This window comes from Peromyscus maniculatus, chromosome 8 (assembly GCF_049852395.1).
Source record: "Peromyscus maniculatus bairdii isolate BWxNUB_F1_BW_parent chromosome 8, HU_Pman_BW_mat_3.1, whole genome shotgun sequence".
In the NCBI taxonomy this organism is placed as follows: Eukaryota; Metazoa; Chordata; class Mammalia; order Rodentia; family Cricetidae; genus Peromyscus; species Peromyscus maniculatus.
In genome coordinates, this window is record NC_134859.1 from 103,430,374 (window position 1) to 103,447,498 (window position 17,125).

Below are 17,125 nucleotides of genomic sequence, written 5' to 3' on the forward strand. Positions count from 1 at the left end.
GGCTCCCAGCTGAGGTCCCTTCCTTCCTGTACCACTGGACTCGTGGGTCTGAGACCTGCACCTGCCGGTCATTCCAGTTGGAAGAAACGCTCTTTTGAGGAGCCCGCCTAGCTATGCCCCTCACTCGACAGCTGCGGGAGGAACCTGTCCTCATAACTGGCATCCATCCTAGAAGGCACACAGGGACTATTTCCTCTTCCGGGAGGTGGTGGGACACTGGCAGCAGTGAGCAGTCCTGGGACCAGGTGCGCGCAGGTGAGGGCGGGGTCAGGCTGCGCTAGGTGCGTCTGCTCGCTGCTGCCCCGCCCCGCGCTCCTGGGCCCGCGATTGGCCGGAGCGCGGCCCCCGCCCTCGAGCGCTCCCAGGCTGCGCCCCCGCCCCGTCAGCTCAGCCCGGGAGGCGGGGCCGGGGGCGGGGCGCGGGCTCGGCAGGCTCGCCCTGTATGTAAATAGCGGCGGCTCCGCCCCCCCCGCTCGCCGCGCCGGAGGTGAGCAGGAAGGAGACGGCCGCCCTGCAGCCCGTGGGCCGGCGCGGGGAACCGGAGCGGCGGGTGACGGGCGCCGAGGAACGCCGAGGCCTCGGGCAGGGCCCGGCCCGCGGTTGCAGGTGAGCCCACCTGGCTTTACACGGTCTTCGGGGGCGCGGGCCGTCAGGGGCGGCGCGGCGCGCGAGGATCCGAGTCCCCTGGGCTTCCCCGGGTGGGTCAGAGAAGGCAGCACCCAGGTCTGCCTTGCTCGCCCAGATCTCCGACGTTTGGCTCGTCCCGGAGAAAGACACCTGTAGAAAGTGGCTCTGAGAACTTGTCGTTTCCTGTTTCGCCACACGGATTACCAAACTTGGGACTCGGGTTTGCACAATCGTGTTGGCTTTCGGGAACAGGGAACAGGTGTCTGGCCTGGCTGGGTGCGGGGGGCACCGTGAGCGGAGACCCAGTCCCGGACCCTCGAGTGAGGCGCCTGGACGCAGAGCCGGGCGACACGGCTTCCCGTGACCCGGCGTCCGCCAGCGGCGTCTGGAGAGTGTTACCTTGGCGGCTTAGCCCTTACCTCTGCCATCTGGGCGCTCTCCCTGCTCGCCCTTTGTGCCTCCTAATCCTCCGACGCAGGAAGTCCGCGGGTGGGACCTGGTTCTCTCGTAGAAAGGGAGGGGGGCTTTCTACGCTCGGGGCGGCTTTGGACACCTTCAGGGGACCGTATTGAGACCCAGTGTGTCTTACACGCTGATGGGTGGGGGTTGCACTGTGGGACTTGGCAAGGAGTGGAAAATTCTTGCCAAAGAAAGTGTGCTGTGCTTTTACTCGGTTTGGACAGTTGGTGGACACACTGGGCCTGAGCTGTGGGAAGTGGCCATAACTGGGGTAACCGCGATGTAGCTCTTAGAGGGTTTTCACCTGAAACAGGTGAACTTCCGGTAAGGAGGGCGTGGCTTAGATACCGAGTCCCTTCCCTTGGGGACCCTTACGTCGGTGCAGGCTCTAGAGACTTGGTGTTTGAAGCCATTCTGAGCCGGGAGAGAATGGGTGTGTCGGGGTAACAAGGAAATGTTTGTGGGAAGAACCGAGCTGCGCTGCACGGCCGAAAAACTGTGGCCTGTCTAAGAGAAAGCAAAGTTAGAGTGGCCTTGGGAGAAGATCGCCTGGGTCTGTGTAAGCTAGTGGTCAGGGAGGCAGGAGAAGGATGGAGAAAGCGATGTTTCTACTATACCAGTGCGGTAGTTTTAAGTCATCTGCACACGGAGCATTTGACGGTACTCAAGGCAAGCTCTTTCTGCTCTCTGAGCAGCTTGGGCCAGTTCCCTGGAGAGCACTTCCAGATCCTAGGGACATTCTACGTCTCTACTCTTCCTTGAGGCAATGATGGCTCCTCTTTAGTGACAGATCGAGATCATTTCAATTATATCAAAGTATTTAGTCTCAAGCCAGGCGTGGTGGCTCACGCCTTTAATCCCAGCATTAGAGAGGCAGAGGCAGGTGGATCTCTGAGTTCGAGGCCAACCTGATCTACAAAGTGAGTTCCAGGACAGCCAGGGCTACACAGAGAAACTGTCTTGAAAAACAAAACAAATAACACATTTAGTCTCTTTTGTTCCATTTAAATTGTATTTTGTATGTGTGCATGTATGTGTATATGTTTGGGCATGCACATGTTATGGGGTGTGTATGTGTGTGTGTGTGGGTGGGTGGGTGGGTGGGTGGGTGTGAAAGGATTGTGTGAAAGGATAACTTAGGGGAATTCTCTCCTTCCACCATGCAGGTCCTGAGGATTGAACTCAGGTCATCAGGTTTGGTGCCAGGTGCCTTTACTTGCTGGCCATAAAATAATATTCAACAAACAACAACAACAACAAGGTGGCTCATACTTGTCATCGCAGCACCAAGGCAGGAAGATTGCTACAAACTGGAAGCCAAACAGGGCTATGAGACAAGCCTCTTGATTTTATTTTGATTTTTTTCAAAACAAGGTTTCTCTATGTAGCCCTGGCTGTCCTGTGTCTCACTCTGTAGACCAGGCTGGACTGAAACTCACAGAGATCCACCTGCCTCTGTCTCCTGAGTGCTGGGATTAAAGGTGTGGGCCACCACTGCCCAGCTTGATTTTACTTTTAATTTGTGTGTGTGAGTGAGTGTATGCCACATGTTGGAGACCAGAAGACAGCAGAGCTAGGTAGTTTATGAGGTGCTGGGAATGGAACTTGAGGCCTCTGGAAAATGATCTCTAGTTGTAAAAATGAGTGAGTGCCTTTAGAAAGTGGGAAGCAAGGCAGAAAAAGACTCTCGCTTTTGCCTGTCGTCTTTTCCCGCATAGTAACCCCAGGCCCCATCATCAGATGCCTGTGAATCCTGCCTCACAGTTCTTGCTGAATAGCCTTATGTCTATCACTTAACCATGCTGAGCCTGGGTTTCCAGAGGTTGTTGAGAACATGAAAACATGAGCTTGATGGCCTACTACATAGCAGGCGTCCTCCATCGCAAAATCTGCTAACTTTCCTAGAAGGGTTAAAAAAAAAAAAGTGCCAGTTAAGCCTCCCCCCCCCCCCATGTAGGCTTTTAGGTAGACACCTGGCCCGACGAGGGAATTTGCAAAATCAGTGGAGGGGGTCATGATTTTGTGATGTTTTGAAGTGACTGAATCTGAAGGTCAGAATTTTATGATAAGGACAGACATGGGGAGGGGTGGGGGGCGATTGACCTCTCCTAGCCTGATATCCTCTTTCCCTGGTCCTTAAAAATTCCCCTACTCTTTGGGAAAGCCAGGGTGGAGGGCTGATGGGCAGACTCTGTGTGTGTGTGTGTGTGTGTCTGTGTCTGTGTGTCTGTCTTCTGAGTGTAGAACCCGATCTGTTTCTGCTCTCCATCCAGGCATACCCTGTCTGCTCTACACCCCAGCGGTGGGGGTGGGGCAGGGGAGTGAGAGCATTCCTGTACAGCTCTGCCTTTCCTCAAGCCCCCTCAAGACACTTGAAGGGAAGGTCTCCTTCCTGCCCTCTTTCCCCCCACTCCCGCCTCCCCCCTGGGCAGGGCACTGGAAGGTTTAGAATGAGCCTGTGGCCCTTTGCTGTCCTGCGGAAGAACCCGAGTGGGTCTGGCAGGACCTTGAGGGGAGGCTTAGCTTCCTAGTCTTCTAAGACACCCAGGAGCAGCTGTTGAGACACCTGAGTTGGGTACCACTGGAGGCTGGGAAAACTGAGCAGCACTGGCAGCTAGATGCACTGGAGAGGCCCTCTTATCTCCTCCATACTGCGGTCTCCTCCCCCTGGGCTGGGGCGTGCCCGGTCTGCTTGACAACTTTTGTTTTCCCCTGCCCAGGCACAGTTTAGACAGGGTTCAGAGCAGGAGATGGGCGTTGCCCATCAGTGCCACCTGTTCTGGGTGCCCTCCCCAGTCTTGGCTCCCGAGAGATCCCAGGGAAACCCTCCCTAGCTGTGCCCAGCTTCCTTTGAGCTGGCTTTCTCTGTCTGCCCTGCCTCAGAGGAAACGGGTCCTTTGAAGAGCCACTTGCCCTTCCCAGGAACCACTATGAATTCTTGAGCTAGGAGAGGCTCCTTTGGGCGTGGGCACAGGGAAGCCGAGAGGTACCTGACTCTACTCTTTAGGAATTCAGCGAGAGACCAGAGCCCTCTCTTGAGGGACTTGACTTGGTGTTCCCAGGATAAATAGTATTACTATTTAATAATATTATTCTGGGATATTCCTTGCCAAGGAGCTGGGTATCCTGAAGCCATGATGTGTGGCAGGATCTGCAAAGGTATCCTTAGAGGATGCCACCCATGCCACCCATATGGCCTTTGCCTGGGTCTTGAGGACAGGATAGGAAGTTCTCGGAGGACCCTGTAGATTCCACCTCAGCAGTCTTTTTTTGTTTGTTTGTTTGTTTGTTTGTTTGTTTGTTTGTTTTTCAGATCAGGGTTTCTCTGAGTAACAGTCCTGGCTGTCCTGGAACTCACTTTGTAGATCAAGCTGGACTCACTGATATCCCCTTGCCTCTGCCTCCCAAGTGCTGGGATTAAAGGTGTGGGGCACCTCAGCATTCTTAAAGTCAGAGAACACCATGCCTAGCTAATCTCTGGATTGACTGTTTAATCATTGATTTAACAATAAGTTCTCATTGTTTCTTGGTCCTGTCGTGGAATTTTCTTTCTTTCAAAAGGGTGGGAGGTCCTGAGTGACAGAAAATAAACATAGCATTAGCAGGTGATATGAGCTGTAGAACAGAAAGAACCAAAGAAGGTTTGGTATGTCCCTTGGTGGGAGAGCTGTATGCAGCCTCACAAGGTTCGGCCTTGACAAGAGGGGGGCATGTGAGTTAAAGACTCGAGGAGGCAAGGGAGTTCTGAAAAGAAGACTTGGGTGCCTCAAATGCCGTGTGGCCCCGGGGATAGAACTCTGGATGGAACTGGCATTGTACTCTCCCTGTAACTGCTGGGCACAGCTGTTCACATTGAAGGGCTGCACTGGGACCGGGTGACCCAGGTCTACCTGCCTCCCAGAGTGCTTTTGCTTCTCTGTGCACCTTACTGCGTTTCCGGGGAGCCAGATGTGGGGATGTGGGAGATTTTATGTGTTTAGGCTTCCCAGGGCTTTCCAGGGCCCCCTTCATGGGCACTGCATAGGAGGACACTCAGAGGATCCTGGGTTCCTCTCTAAGGGTTGTGGGACCAGGTCATGACTCGTTAGGATGACTGACAGGAGGCTTGGAGACCAAGACCAAGCCAGCCTTCGCAGCCCAGCCCCGTGTCCTGGACAAGTAGCTGAAAATGCGCAGAGGATTCTGGAGTCAGACGGATTGGGACTTGGACTCCTAGTGTTTGGACTTGATACAGTCCTGAATCAGCAACTGTAGGAATGAAACGAAATAATGCAAGGGCCTTGGTAACATCTAACCTTGGCTAGCTCCCTCCCCATATGACCCGACAACCACCTCCGGTGGCCCATGAGCTCCTAGGTTCATATCTACATGGAAATTATCCTTTATTCAGGGTTTGCTGGTCAGTCAGGCCTGCCTGGGGCCTTCGGAGGTTGAGTTTCCCAAGCAACACCAGCCCCTGCCGAGTAGCCGTGGGCATCTGAGTTGGCGCAGACAGGAGCAGCTGCCGCGGTGCAGTCCTGTAGAGCCCTGCCCTGCACTCTATCAGTGGGAGGTGCAGGGGCGGTCTCACATCCGCCAAGCAGGAGGCCAAAGCCACACTCATGGTCTCACACAGGATGTCAGGGAAGGAGGGGCCAGCCCCTTGATCGGCGACGTGTTGTGGGAAGCCCAAGCGGAGGGGACAGGTGAGGGGGGCTTGGGTCCCACAGTGTACACTCCTAAGAGCAGGAGGGATACTGTGTGGCTCCGGCACCTCCTGTCCCTGAGGCCAAAGCAGCAGGACACATCAGTGTGAGGACTGTCCCAGCAGATCAGTCAAGCTGCTGAGCTATTTAGGGACTTTCTAGAGGACCGGCCCATCCACGCCTCTAGGACAGATGGGTTCAGCTTGGCCACACCTTGTTTGTGTGGGAACACATGAGCCCAGGCACCTCATCAGAGCTGTCTAACCTGGAGATCCCTATATCCTACCCAGGCGTGGTCAGATCTGCCACCTGAGACAAGGCTACCCCATGAAGTCACTCTCCTCACCTTCCTCTCTGTGTTAGGATCTGGAGATGGATGGGTGGAAAGGCCAGTGTGTAGCCCCGTGGGTTTTGGTGTGGAGGAGTCGGGGGGGGGGGGGGGCAGAAAATGGGAGAGGAAGACCGGGTGTGAGTGTTCTAGTCTTTCAAGTCTTTTTTTCCAGGCAGGTGTCAGGGGGTGCACTAGACCTATTTGGGGCCCAGGAATGTTCTGCTGACAAGGGGCTGTGGGGTTAATAATAGTAAGAAAAGGAGATGACTGGATCACTGCCCACAGGTCACTCTCAGGCTCGTTTCAAACACAAGGCAGAGACTTGTGTGGATAATGGTCCCCCAGGCTCAAATGGCCACCCCTGAATCCTAAGTGCCTGCCTCTGTCTCAGGATCGAAACAGGGGGGTGCCTCAGAGGCTAGTCTGGTTAGGTCAGAGGGTGTGAGAGACTGGGTCATCTTTAGAAGTTAGGGGGCTTCCCTACAGAAGCCCAGTCTCAAATAGCCACATGGTGACCCAAATGACTGCCTCAGTTCCTTCTTACCACCTGGCTTGGGGGTCTGAGGGCTCCTTGACTGTGGCGGTTCCTGAACTCACCTCTTGCACCTGGTTTCACCCAACTGACTACTGAGCACTCTCAGCTTCTGAGCCTATATGGGTCTATCAGGGTGTCCGATCCACTGAGGTCAACATGGCTAGATAGGAATCCTGTGTCCTCAGAGCGATTCCACCCACAAGATGGAGACAGACAGACAGACAGCCACACACACACACACACACACACACACACACACACACACACACACTCTTGGGGGACCCATCTCTTCCCCTTTGGACCTCCTCTGTACCCTTCAGATAAACCTAACATAAATGCCATAACCTTTTCATTGTGTGTCTGCGTGTCTTAATATTTCCAGTAGATTCTACCTGGCTTAAAAAAAAAAAAACAAAAAAAAAAAAACAACTCTGTGCACTACTGTTTTCTCACTAAACAGACTTCTGCAGCAGGGTTGAGACCCTTCACTGTCCCTTGTCACTTGTCATTTAAGGTGGCTTCTCATTCTCCCGGAGAGCTTGCTGACACTGGAGGTGGGTGGGTGGTTCACCCAGGTGATTCTAAGTAATCATTTTATTTTAGTATTTTTTTAGGTGTATGTGCATGCTCATGCATGTGAGTGGGTACATGTGTACATGTACATGTATGGGGGTGGACAGGGGTCACCTTCAGATGTCATTGCCCAGGTACCGTCCACCTTGTTTTTTTGAGACATGTTCTCTCACTGACCTGGAACTCAAGTAAGTTAGACTGGCCAGTGAGCTCCAGGGATCCTCCTTTCTCTGCCTCTGTGCTGAGATTACAAGCACACACCTCCACACCCAGCTTTTTCACCTGGGTTTTGGAGGTCAAGCTCAGGTAGGTCCTCATGCTTGCAAAGACTCCTCGTGCTTGCTAAGCCATCCCCCTAGCCTAAGACACGATCTTTTAAACACAGCCAAGCATTGCAGATAGATCGGGATCAGCTCAGGTAAGGAGTGCTTATGTGAATCCTGCTGCTAAAAGGGGGCAGGAAGGTATTTCAGACAAAGCAGTGGATGGATGGGGACTCAGGAGGCAGAGCAACCAGTAAAGGGCCAGAGAGGCTGGGCGGTGGTGATGCACTCCTTTAATCCCAGCACTTGGGAAGCAGAGGCAGACAGATCTCTGAGTTTGAGGCCAGCCTGGTCTACAGAGTGAGTTCTAGGACAGCAAGGACTAAACAGAGAAACCCTGTCTCGAAAAACAAAAGACCAAAAAGAAGAGGGCATGTGGTGTGGTGTGGTGGGACAGATGACTTCCCCGAGGCCCTGCCTCTGGCTGTCCTTTTCATCTTTCCGGAGTCTCTGCTGTGCTATGCGGGTCTGTGATCTCAGCCCAGACTTGCCCTACTGCTCCTGGAATGCGCTCCTTGTCCTGGCCTGAGGCACTGCACTTCTTCCACCTGCCTGACCCTTAGCCCTGCTCCAGACCTTATGTGGCCAGTACTTCCTGCCACTGAGGCCCTGAGTAGGGGCATCACCTCCTCCCGGTCTTTGGGTCACCCAGCAGGTAATGAATGTTTGCTGTGGGCCGGCGGGATCCAACAGTGGAAAGAAACAGTGGGTCACATTGCTGAGTCAATACAAGGCTGCTGCTTCCCCAGGTCATCAACAGGATCAATCAGTCAGTGCTTCAGTATCTCCAGTGGGCCAAGGTCTGAGGAGAAAAGCCAGGAGGGAACGGCGGCAGGGAGGGTACAGTTTCAGACTGAGAAGGGAAGGGGCGTTTATTTGAGCAGTGAGGGCTGTGGGGGGGGGGGCATCCACGATAGTGTCCCGGCAAAGGACAGTGACTGCATCCACACCCACCGACCAAAGACGCTCAGTGAGGCCTTCCCACCCCCGACCCCCGACCCCTGGGCCCTTGACCTCAGCGTCTTCCTTGTTTCTCCATAGCCCTGGACTACCAAAACTCATTCTGTTGACTGGTTTCGGGTTCTTAAGCAGTTGCTCTGCACCTCCCTCCCCACCCGACATCACTGGAGCATCCTCGGTCCCAGCACAGGCCTTGCTGGATGCCAAGACTGTACCAAGTACTCAGTGTTTGGCTCTACTCTCTTTCCTTCCAGAGGCCCCCCTCATAGCTTGCCTGCCTCAGGAGTCACCGGGCTTGGGGGCTGTAGGTATGCACCCTTGTTCTTCCTCTTGCCTCCCTGTTTCCCAGGACTAGGCTAGGCAGGCAGGATCTGCCCCATATCAGACTCCACAGCCTCTGCCTGACTTCCTAGGCTTCGCCAGAGAATTTGCTTATCTGGGGTAAGTGGCCTAGGGGTGGGTGGGGGTTGGGGGCTTCCTGAACTGCGTCTAGCCAGGCCTAAACCTGTCCTCCTCCTCTAAGAAGGGGTGGCACATTTTCATGCCTCGACCTCAGTCACAGCTCCTAGGTCCCTCTTGTATTTCCCAGGCCAGTGGGGTCCCAGAGAATGAGCAGCAAGTCCCCTCCAAGGTGGCTGAGTCCTGCTGGTTTACTTCTTACCAGCGCTGAAAGCAGTGGCCAGGCATCCGGTTCCAAACTGCTTGGTTGGCTTTGAGCTCGTGGCCTGTGGGAGTTCCTGCGCGTGCCCCTGCCTTTCAACTGCAGGCATATAATTAGGCATTGCACTCCTGTAATAGCCATCCTTCATCCCTCCTTTATAAGCCCTTCCATTCCGGGGTCAGAGCTGCGTCCTGCCGCTTCTTCCATGCAGTGGTGACCTCGGGCGAGTTGCTCAGTCCGTGGCCTGCCTTCCTCTGTCAGGTAGTTGTAAGTCTTACCCTCTGAGGTGGCTTCCACCTGAGTTGATGTGTAGTGTTTACCCTGTGATCACAGACAACAGAGGCAGAGGTGATCCGGACCTGCACCCACATATTACTGAGGTTATCTGGAGGAGTTTCCCTCTGTGACTCCATGTTTCTACAGTGAGCAGAAACAACCCGAACAAAAATATTTAAAATATATCAACAGGTACATTCAGAGGCGTCTGGACCCGTGCCTGGTAAACAGCAAGCGCTCAGAGTGTTCTGCCCTCCTGACCAAGAGGGACCTCTCCTCTCTCCTGCCGCCTTTCACCTTTGAGCTCCTGGGGGGGTCCTTAGCCCCTGTCTCTTCTTGTCCCTTCCCTGGGAGTCTGTTGCTCTCTGTCCCCTCCCAGGGAGTCACTCCCAGCTTCCTGTGCCTTCTGACCCAGTGACCTCGACTGCGGAGAGGAGGGCCTGCACCCCAGGAGCCGGAGCTGCTGATTTACGAGCTTGCAGCACCCTCCCCCACAGCTGGAATGTGCAGCTCGCCAGCTCAGCTGTCTGTTCAGAGGCAGGGGCGGCTGTAGTCTGGGGCCGGTTTTCACTTCCCGCCCCGGGAGCCCCCAGTGCTCCGATGCCCTGTGCTTGTTGTCTGGCTTGCGGGGCCTTAGATGAAGTGGGCGCCCAAACTTTACCAGCCTCCGGCCATCCCCGCCCCCCAGAGTAGGAGGCTTTGCCGTGGTTTGGCTTCCCTAAAATGTGGAATCTCTAATCTCCACCCCCATCCCCCACTGCAAATAATGGCCTTTGGTTGTCCCCTGAGGGTGACAGTTCCCCGGGACTGATCCCTGGCGTTTGGTTTGGGAATGACCTGTCCTGTAGATCATTTACAGAGGATGTGGCTCCTGCCTTTCTTTCACAACCTGAATGTGATGTGACCCCTCCCAGTGTGGCAAGCCCTAGTTACCCACCTAGTTACCCACCTAGTTACCCACCCACACATACACTGTCTTATCCCCTGGAGGCCGTGGGGAGTTGCCTCCAGGCAACCAGGACCCCCAGTCTTAAATCCACAGGGTCCTTTCATCAGGAAAGTCCTGGCCATTTGATTGATTACAGAGCTGAGGATCAAGGGCCTTGTTCGACAGACAAGTACTCTACCACTGGACGGTATCCACCCCTGCCCCCAGCCTCAGGATGTCCTTCAAGCCTCGACTTAGATAGGACATGCGCGTGTGTGCACGCACGCACGCACGCACGCACGCACGCACGCACGCACGCACGCACGCACGCCCCCCAATTGAGGCTGGAGTCCCACTCTGTTCCAGTGTGAGCACTTAGCACACGTTGCTGGCCCGTCTCTCAGTCTGTCCCTACCCACAGTGAGCTCCTCGCTGAAGGGTGCTGGCTGTGTTTTCTTTACTAATCTCGAGTGGAATGGAGGAAGCCGGGTCTGTAATGGGCCTGAGCCCCTGTGTTCCTGGGGACAGGCCTTAGTGTCCTCTGGTCAGCAGGAGGCTGTACTACTGGAAGCTGGAAGTCACAGCCGCCCATGTCCCCTCCCCCAAGGAGACAAAAATAGTTTCCCCTAGGGCTGGGAGCGCTTCCTATGGTAGGTGGGTGGTGTGGGGCCTTGATATGGTTTCTTTATTAGGTACAGGTGTCTTCGCTTAATTTGGGTTCCATGGCAGCCCCTGGGAAAGGGAGCCTCTTTAGGGGGTGACAGGAAATAGGGTCTCATTTTGTACCCCTCACTGGCTTCCCAGTTGCCCAAGTTACACACGTGTGCCACCATGTTTCTAGGTCCCCAGTCGAAGCTCTGGGGGCTGGCCCAGGTGTGCTCACCCCACCCCACCTGGGTGGTCCGGTTGAAACTGCCCCAGGCCCCTCCCTGGTTGGTCCCCTTGGGGCTCTGATCAAGGAGTTCCCCAGGACAGCCTGGCTTCCACCTACCAACTGCTCTGAGGGGAGCCTGTGAAATTTCCCTTTCTGGAATTTTACGGTTTTTCAGAAAACAGGTTAACAATTAAGCTAATTAACCTTAGTGCCTGCTGGGCCTCCTTGTTCCTATAAAGCCAGGCTAAATGGCTTCCTTCCCCAGCTTCTCCTGCTGTCATTATGGTATCTGGTGGCCTTAGAGCATCAGCCAGGGAGGGACAGGCCCAGGCCTCCAGGAACCAAGGTCTCACCGACTTCCTGTTCTGGGCCCACACAGTGGAGGAAGCACAGAAATTACAGGTGAAGCTGGATTTGGGAAGAGCAGTTGGAAACCGCCTGGCAGGGATGGCTCTGGGCCTGGGTGATCTGGACCTGGGCAGCTGTGGGCCTGGGTGATCTGGACCTGGGCAGCTGTGGCATGGGTGATCCTGGGCCTGGGCAGCTGTGGCATGGGTGATCCTGGGCCTGGGCAGCTGTGGCTTGGGTGATCTGGGCCTGGGCAGCTGTGCGCCTGGGCAGCTGTGGCCTGGGTGATCCTAGGCCCAGCTGTGGGACTGGATGATCCTGGGCCTGGACAGCTGTGCGCCTGGGCAGCTGTGGCCTGGGTGATCCTGGGCCTGGGTGATCCTGGGCCCAGCTGTGGGACTGGGTGATCCTGGGCCTGGGCAGCTGTGGCCTGGGTGATCCTGGGCCCAGCTGTGGGCCTGGGTGATCCTGGGCCCAGCTGTGGCCTGGGTGATCCTGGGCCTGGGTGATCCTGGGCCCAGCTGTGGCCTGGGTGATCCTGGGCCTGGGTGATCCTGGGCCCAGCTGTGGCCTGGGTGATTCTGGGCCTGGATAGCTGTGGCCTGGGTGATTCTGGGCCTGGATAGCTGTGGCCTGGGTGATCCTGGGCCTGGGCAGCTGTGGCCTGGGTGATCCTGGGCCCAGCTGTGGGCCTGGGTGATCCTGGGCCTGGGCAGCTGTGGCCTGGGTGATCCTGGGCCTGGGCAGCTGTGGGCCTGGGTGATCCTGAGTGTGGGCAGCTGTGGCCTGGGTGATCCTGAGTCTGGGCTCAAGGGCACCTTTGTTCTCTGCAGGTCTCTGGTGGGGCTGCAAACTAGACAAGATGAGGCGGTTCCTGAGAACCGGACACGACCCCGCCCGGGAAAGGCTAAAGAGGGATCTGTTCCAGTTTAACAAGGTAAGGGGTGAGGGAGAGCAGATGAGACCGTGCCCTGGGTTCCTCCCCAGGGGCCAGGGAGTGATGAAGGCCCACGCCTGACACTGCCTGAAAGGCCCCACGGCAGTCTTAGAGGAGGAGCAGACAGCTTTCCTAGGAAGAGATATACTGTTCTTTTGTTTGTGAGACGTCTCACTGTATAGCTCTGACTGACCCGGAACCCCCAGAGATCCACCTGCCTCTGCCTCTGTCTCTGAGTGCTGGGATCAAGAAGGTGTGTGTCACCATACTATGTAGGAACGGCATTTGGCCTTGGTTTGGAATTCCTTGTCCCAGGTCTCTCCCTGGCTATATGACTCTGTAAGTCACCCCATCAGGTTCCTGTCTTTCTACCTATAATGGACATAAAACCATCAGCCCTTCCTGCTCGGCCCTGGGCTGCACTGGAGGCTGAGGGACAGAAAAGATGAAAGCACACTGAGTCCTGAGATAATAACATCCTTGTGATGCTTCGGCCCCTGGGGCTGAGGACCATGCTGGTCCGCCCCAAAGGAAAAAGAAGCTTTCCCTGCAGTCTGGACACAGACAGGCTCTAGCCTGGGGACTAGCCCCCGAGGGATGGGGCCAGAGTTGACATCTGAAGGGCCAGGAGCTCTGCTGTCCTGCTCAAGGAGACTGGGCCTCGGAAGGCCCGTACAGGCCCATAAAGAAGACTGTGGCATGGCTCATTAGCGCCTAGCTCCTGCCACCCAGCAATCTGGAGCTGCTTGGGGGTAATTAGCCTTCTCTCTCTGCTTTGATCTAAGTCCTGAGAGGTTGTAGGTCAGGGTCAGCCATCCTCTGCCCTGGGGATCTGAACCTCCAGGACATGTCTATAGGTGGAATTCTGACCTTTTTTTTTTTTTTTTAATGGTACTGAGGATTGAGGCCAAACCTTCATAGTAAGCAAGCCCTCCATTGAGCTGCCCCTCCAGCCAGGAAACATGCCTTTTGTTGTTGGTTTGGGATCCCCTCACCCTGAAAGGAATCAGTAAGTGGAGACCCCCTCCTTTCTGTGGTGTTTTATCTGTTCTCTTGGGGAGTGTAGAAGTCGACTCACCTGGGTTGAAAGACACCTTTGCCACTTAGGAACTGGGAGCGTGTCTACCTATGCAGTGGGCTTGTGTACAGACGTCACTAGGAGTAGGCTAGCTTTGGGGTTAGCACAGAGGCCCAGGAAACTTAGCTGCTGTGTCTTGTTTGTTGGCCTGGGCCTCCTCGATCTGTGTCTGGAAAGTTGCCTGAAGGGGTCCAGGCACTTGCTGTTTTCTAGCCCTGTGGGAGGTATCACCTTGGAGTTTTTCATGACACCTGCTTCTAGAATCAGGCCTCCCTGAAATGCTTCTTTCACTGGCTGGCTTCTCAGCCACAGGCCATCATCTGGTGCAGGTGTTGGGAACAGGGTGACACCCTCACTCCACTCCTGGGTGTAAGTTTTACAATTAGTCAGTTAGCCCGAGTGACCCCCAGTGCTACCACTGTCCTTGGTGATGCTAACATCTCTCACTAGGAAAAGGTGGCCAATTCCAGCAGAAACCAGACAGACTGGCTCAGCAAAGGAATAAACCCAGGCCGCAAGTTCCTCTGTACTGTGGGTGAGGCTGGGGTGCGGCTGGGGTGAAGTAGTCTTACCCCTACCTCTGGTAGACCCCGCTGGTGGTCCCCAGTGGTGTGGCCTATCTATCCCCGGGCCTCGTGGGGTGTGTGGGTGGCCTGGAACTCCTTCCTCCTCAACCTCCTGCTAGTCAACCCTAACCCACTTCTGTCCGTAGACCAAGACCTGGTCTATGAGACTTGAAGTGGTAAGGTATGTAGACCAAGACCTGGCCTATGAGACTTGAAGTGGTAAGGTATGTAGACCAAGACCTGGTCTATGAGACTTGAATTGGTAAGGTCTTCTTTTCAGAGGATTGCTTGACCAGAGTTTCTCACACTCCGCACTGGTGACATCTGGGCCCAGATGTGCTGAGAGGACTGTCCTGGCCACTGCAGTTATCAGCACCCTGGCTCTGACTGGATGCCAGTCTCGTGCCTCTGCCCAGATGTGACAATACAAAATGTCTCCAGACATTGTCAGTTTTCACCTGGGGGTTACGGCTGTTCTTGGTAGAGAATGGCTAGGATAGGAAGTTATTCATTAGGGGATCCTGGTTTCTGAGACTTGGTGGTAGATGCAATGTGGGAAGGCAGATAACGGGCTGTGGGGTCTCTGCCAGCAGTGGTAGGGGTCCATTTAGAGAAGTGTTCTACCTGGACTTTTTTTTTTTTTTAAAGACAGGATCTCATTATGTAGCCCTGGCTAGTCTGGAACTTGCTATGTAGACCAGGTGGCCCTGAACTCGGGAGATCTGCCTGCCTCTGCCTCCCAAATACTGAGATTAAAGGCTCATGGTATACCCCACCATGCCTGGTCACTCTGACCATTTTGATTAGGATAGAAGGGAAAGCAATGACCTCATCATGAAGAGCATCTGGTCCAACGGTGAATAGAGACTCTCGCACCGGCTGGCCCCATCCACTCATTGTGTGGCCATGGCAGGCAACAAACACATCTCTAGAATGGATATGATTTTAGAAGCTAGCCCATAGGATGGGTGAGGACTAAAGAGGTCCAGCGGTCTCTGAAGGACTGTACACATGCGTGCATGGCTAATGGCCACAGAAACACGTGGCCTGGATCTACAGGTGTGGCTGGGGGCACTCAGGTGAGGGAGGTCCAGGAAACTGATGTACCAAGCTGCGTCTTAAGTGGCATGTGGGCTGCTTGTGAAGACTGGACACAGGAATTCTTCACATGCAGGTTAGGGTCTGCACCTGGAGAGTGTCTACCCAGGAACTGTGGTCACCACTTCTGAGAGCTCCATCCTGAAGGCCAGGCTATGAGACACTGTGCTGTGGAGTTGGTATACAGCGATGGGACAGTGGTGTCATCACAAGCTTGACCCCCAAAAGCTTACAGATACCAACTTCTAAGCCAGTTCTGGGCCTTTCCCTCCAGCCTCGTCCAGCCAGTGTCCTTCACACCATTGTCAGCAAGATGCCTCACAGGAAGCAGATACATCGCCCTAGGGCCATAGGGCTCCCTGTACTTGAGCAGGAGTTGTGACCATAACCAGAGAAGGGGCTGGGTGCCAGGGGACCCAGTCTAGTTCAAGAGCTGGGCGCCAGGCATCAGGGTCGGGTGTTACAGTGGTTGGGGTAGGGGTTTGGAGCCAAACAGTCTGGCTGGGCCACGGTTCTGGTTCGGCTCCCACTGTGTGACTATGGAGACGTTGTTTAGACTGTCTGTTCCTCGGTTTCCTCTTCCATGAAGTAGACATTGCTACTGGACATTGCTTACAGCACCTTTGCGGAGGCTGGTGTACTGAGTGAGCTTTAGATTTTTTTCCCCATGTGTATGTGTGTTTTGCCTGCGTGTATGTATGGACACCACACAGGCACCTGGTACCTCCAGAAATCAGAGGAGGGCCCACATCCCCCGGAACTGGAGTTAGGTCTCGTTGTGCCCCATCATCTGGGTGCTGGGAACTGGTTCTGTATCCTCTGCAAGAACAGTAAGCACTTTTAACTGCTGAGCCATCTCTCAGGCCCCACGTTTAATTGCTTCCCATGGGCAACATCATGTACCAGGGTTTGCCTTGTCATGACCTCATTCTCACAAGGACTCACCGACCGGTATTGTCCCCACTCCACAGGTGAGGAAACTGAGTTCTCCAGGGATTGCCAGCCTAAGCAAATCCCCGAGGACATCTTCCGGGGACGATGAAGGTCTTGTCCCATCTGCTTACTGGCTGGGTGGCTTGAGGTGACGTCACCCTTGGAGTCTGTTTCTTTACCCGCCGTTTAGCGCTTGTGGTGGGTCCTCAAACCCAGTAAGACAACTGAGGTGCTGTATAGGCCACAGAAGGCTGGCTAAGGGAAACTCAGGGGTCGGACTTTCTAGTCAAAGCGAAACTCGCCTCCTTTAACATCGCTTGGGGCCTGCTTGATCCTCTGGTGAAACCGAGGCACACACAGTAGATTAGCCACAAGCAGGTGTGAACAGCCCTGGCCCGAGGTGCCCGCCCTGGGCTGCAGCAGAGGCCCCGCCCAGACCCTTCCTGCCACCCCACCTCCAGCCCCCCAATAAACAGCGCGTTCCTAACCGGTGGCCCAGCCAGTGCCAGGTCGTTTAGTTGTGGCTTTTGCCGACCTGGGCTCCAGTGTCGGGTGACAGCCACACAGAGAATCTGAGAATCTGCTTGGGCCAGGAATCGGAGCTTACCACACCCAGTGTCCGGCAGAGCCACCCAGCCAGCCAGGTGGATGTGCCCCCTCCTCCTGTGGCCCTGAGCAGCCTTCTGGGACTTTCTCCTCAGCCCCTGACAGACACTACAGCTTCCGCAAGGCCTGGTGTCAGAGGAGCGTTCTCCCCAGCTGACTGCAGGAGGAGGAGCGTTCTCCCCAGCTGACTGCAGGCTGAAGGCCACCAGCCTCTCACATCTGACTTGGCTAATGTTACCGTCCGGCCGCTCTTGTCTTTGCTCTCCTTCCCCTGCTCCGCGGGCGGCAAAAGAGTCCATTGTTCTCATCTCCCTCGGCAGAGGTCAC

General features: G+C 55.1%; 1 protein-coding gene across 5 annotated transcripts in view; it reads left to right on the top strand.

Annotated features, from left to right (window-relative positions):
- Positions 1–469: 469 nt before the first annotated feature.
- Positions 470–17,125, top strand: part of Llgl2 (LLGL scribble cell polarity complex component 2) — a 37,443-nt gene continuing 20,787 nt past the window's right edge. For 3 of the 5 annotated variants that reach the window (XM_076543743.1, XM_006993637.3, XM_015987192.2), the window contains exons 1-2: positions 470–606; positions 12,414–12,517. In XM_076543743.1, coding sequence (XP_076399858.1) covers positions 12,443–12,517 — 75 coding nt within the window. In that variant the 5' untranslated portion in view covers positions 470–606; positions 12,414–12,442. Of the gene's footprint in view, positions 607–11,496; positions 11,635–12,413; positions 12,518–17,125 lie in introns of those variants that run through there. The other 2 variants (XM_076543744.1, XM_076543742.1) reach the window with 2 other exon arrangements.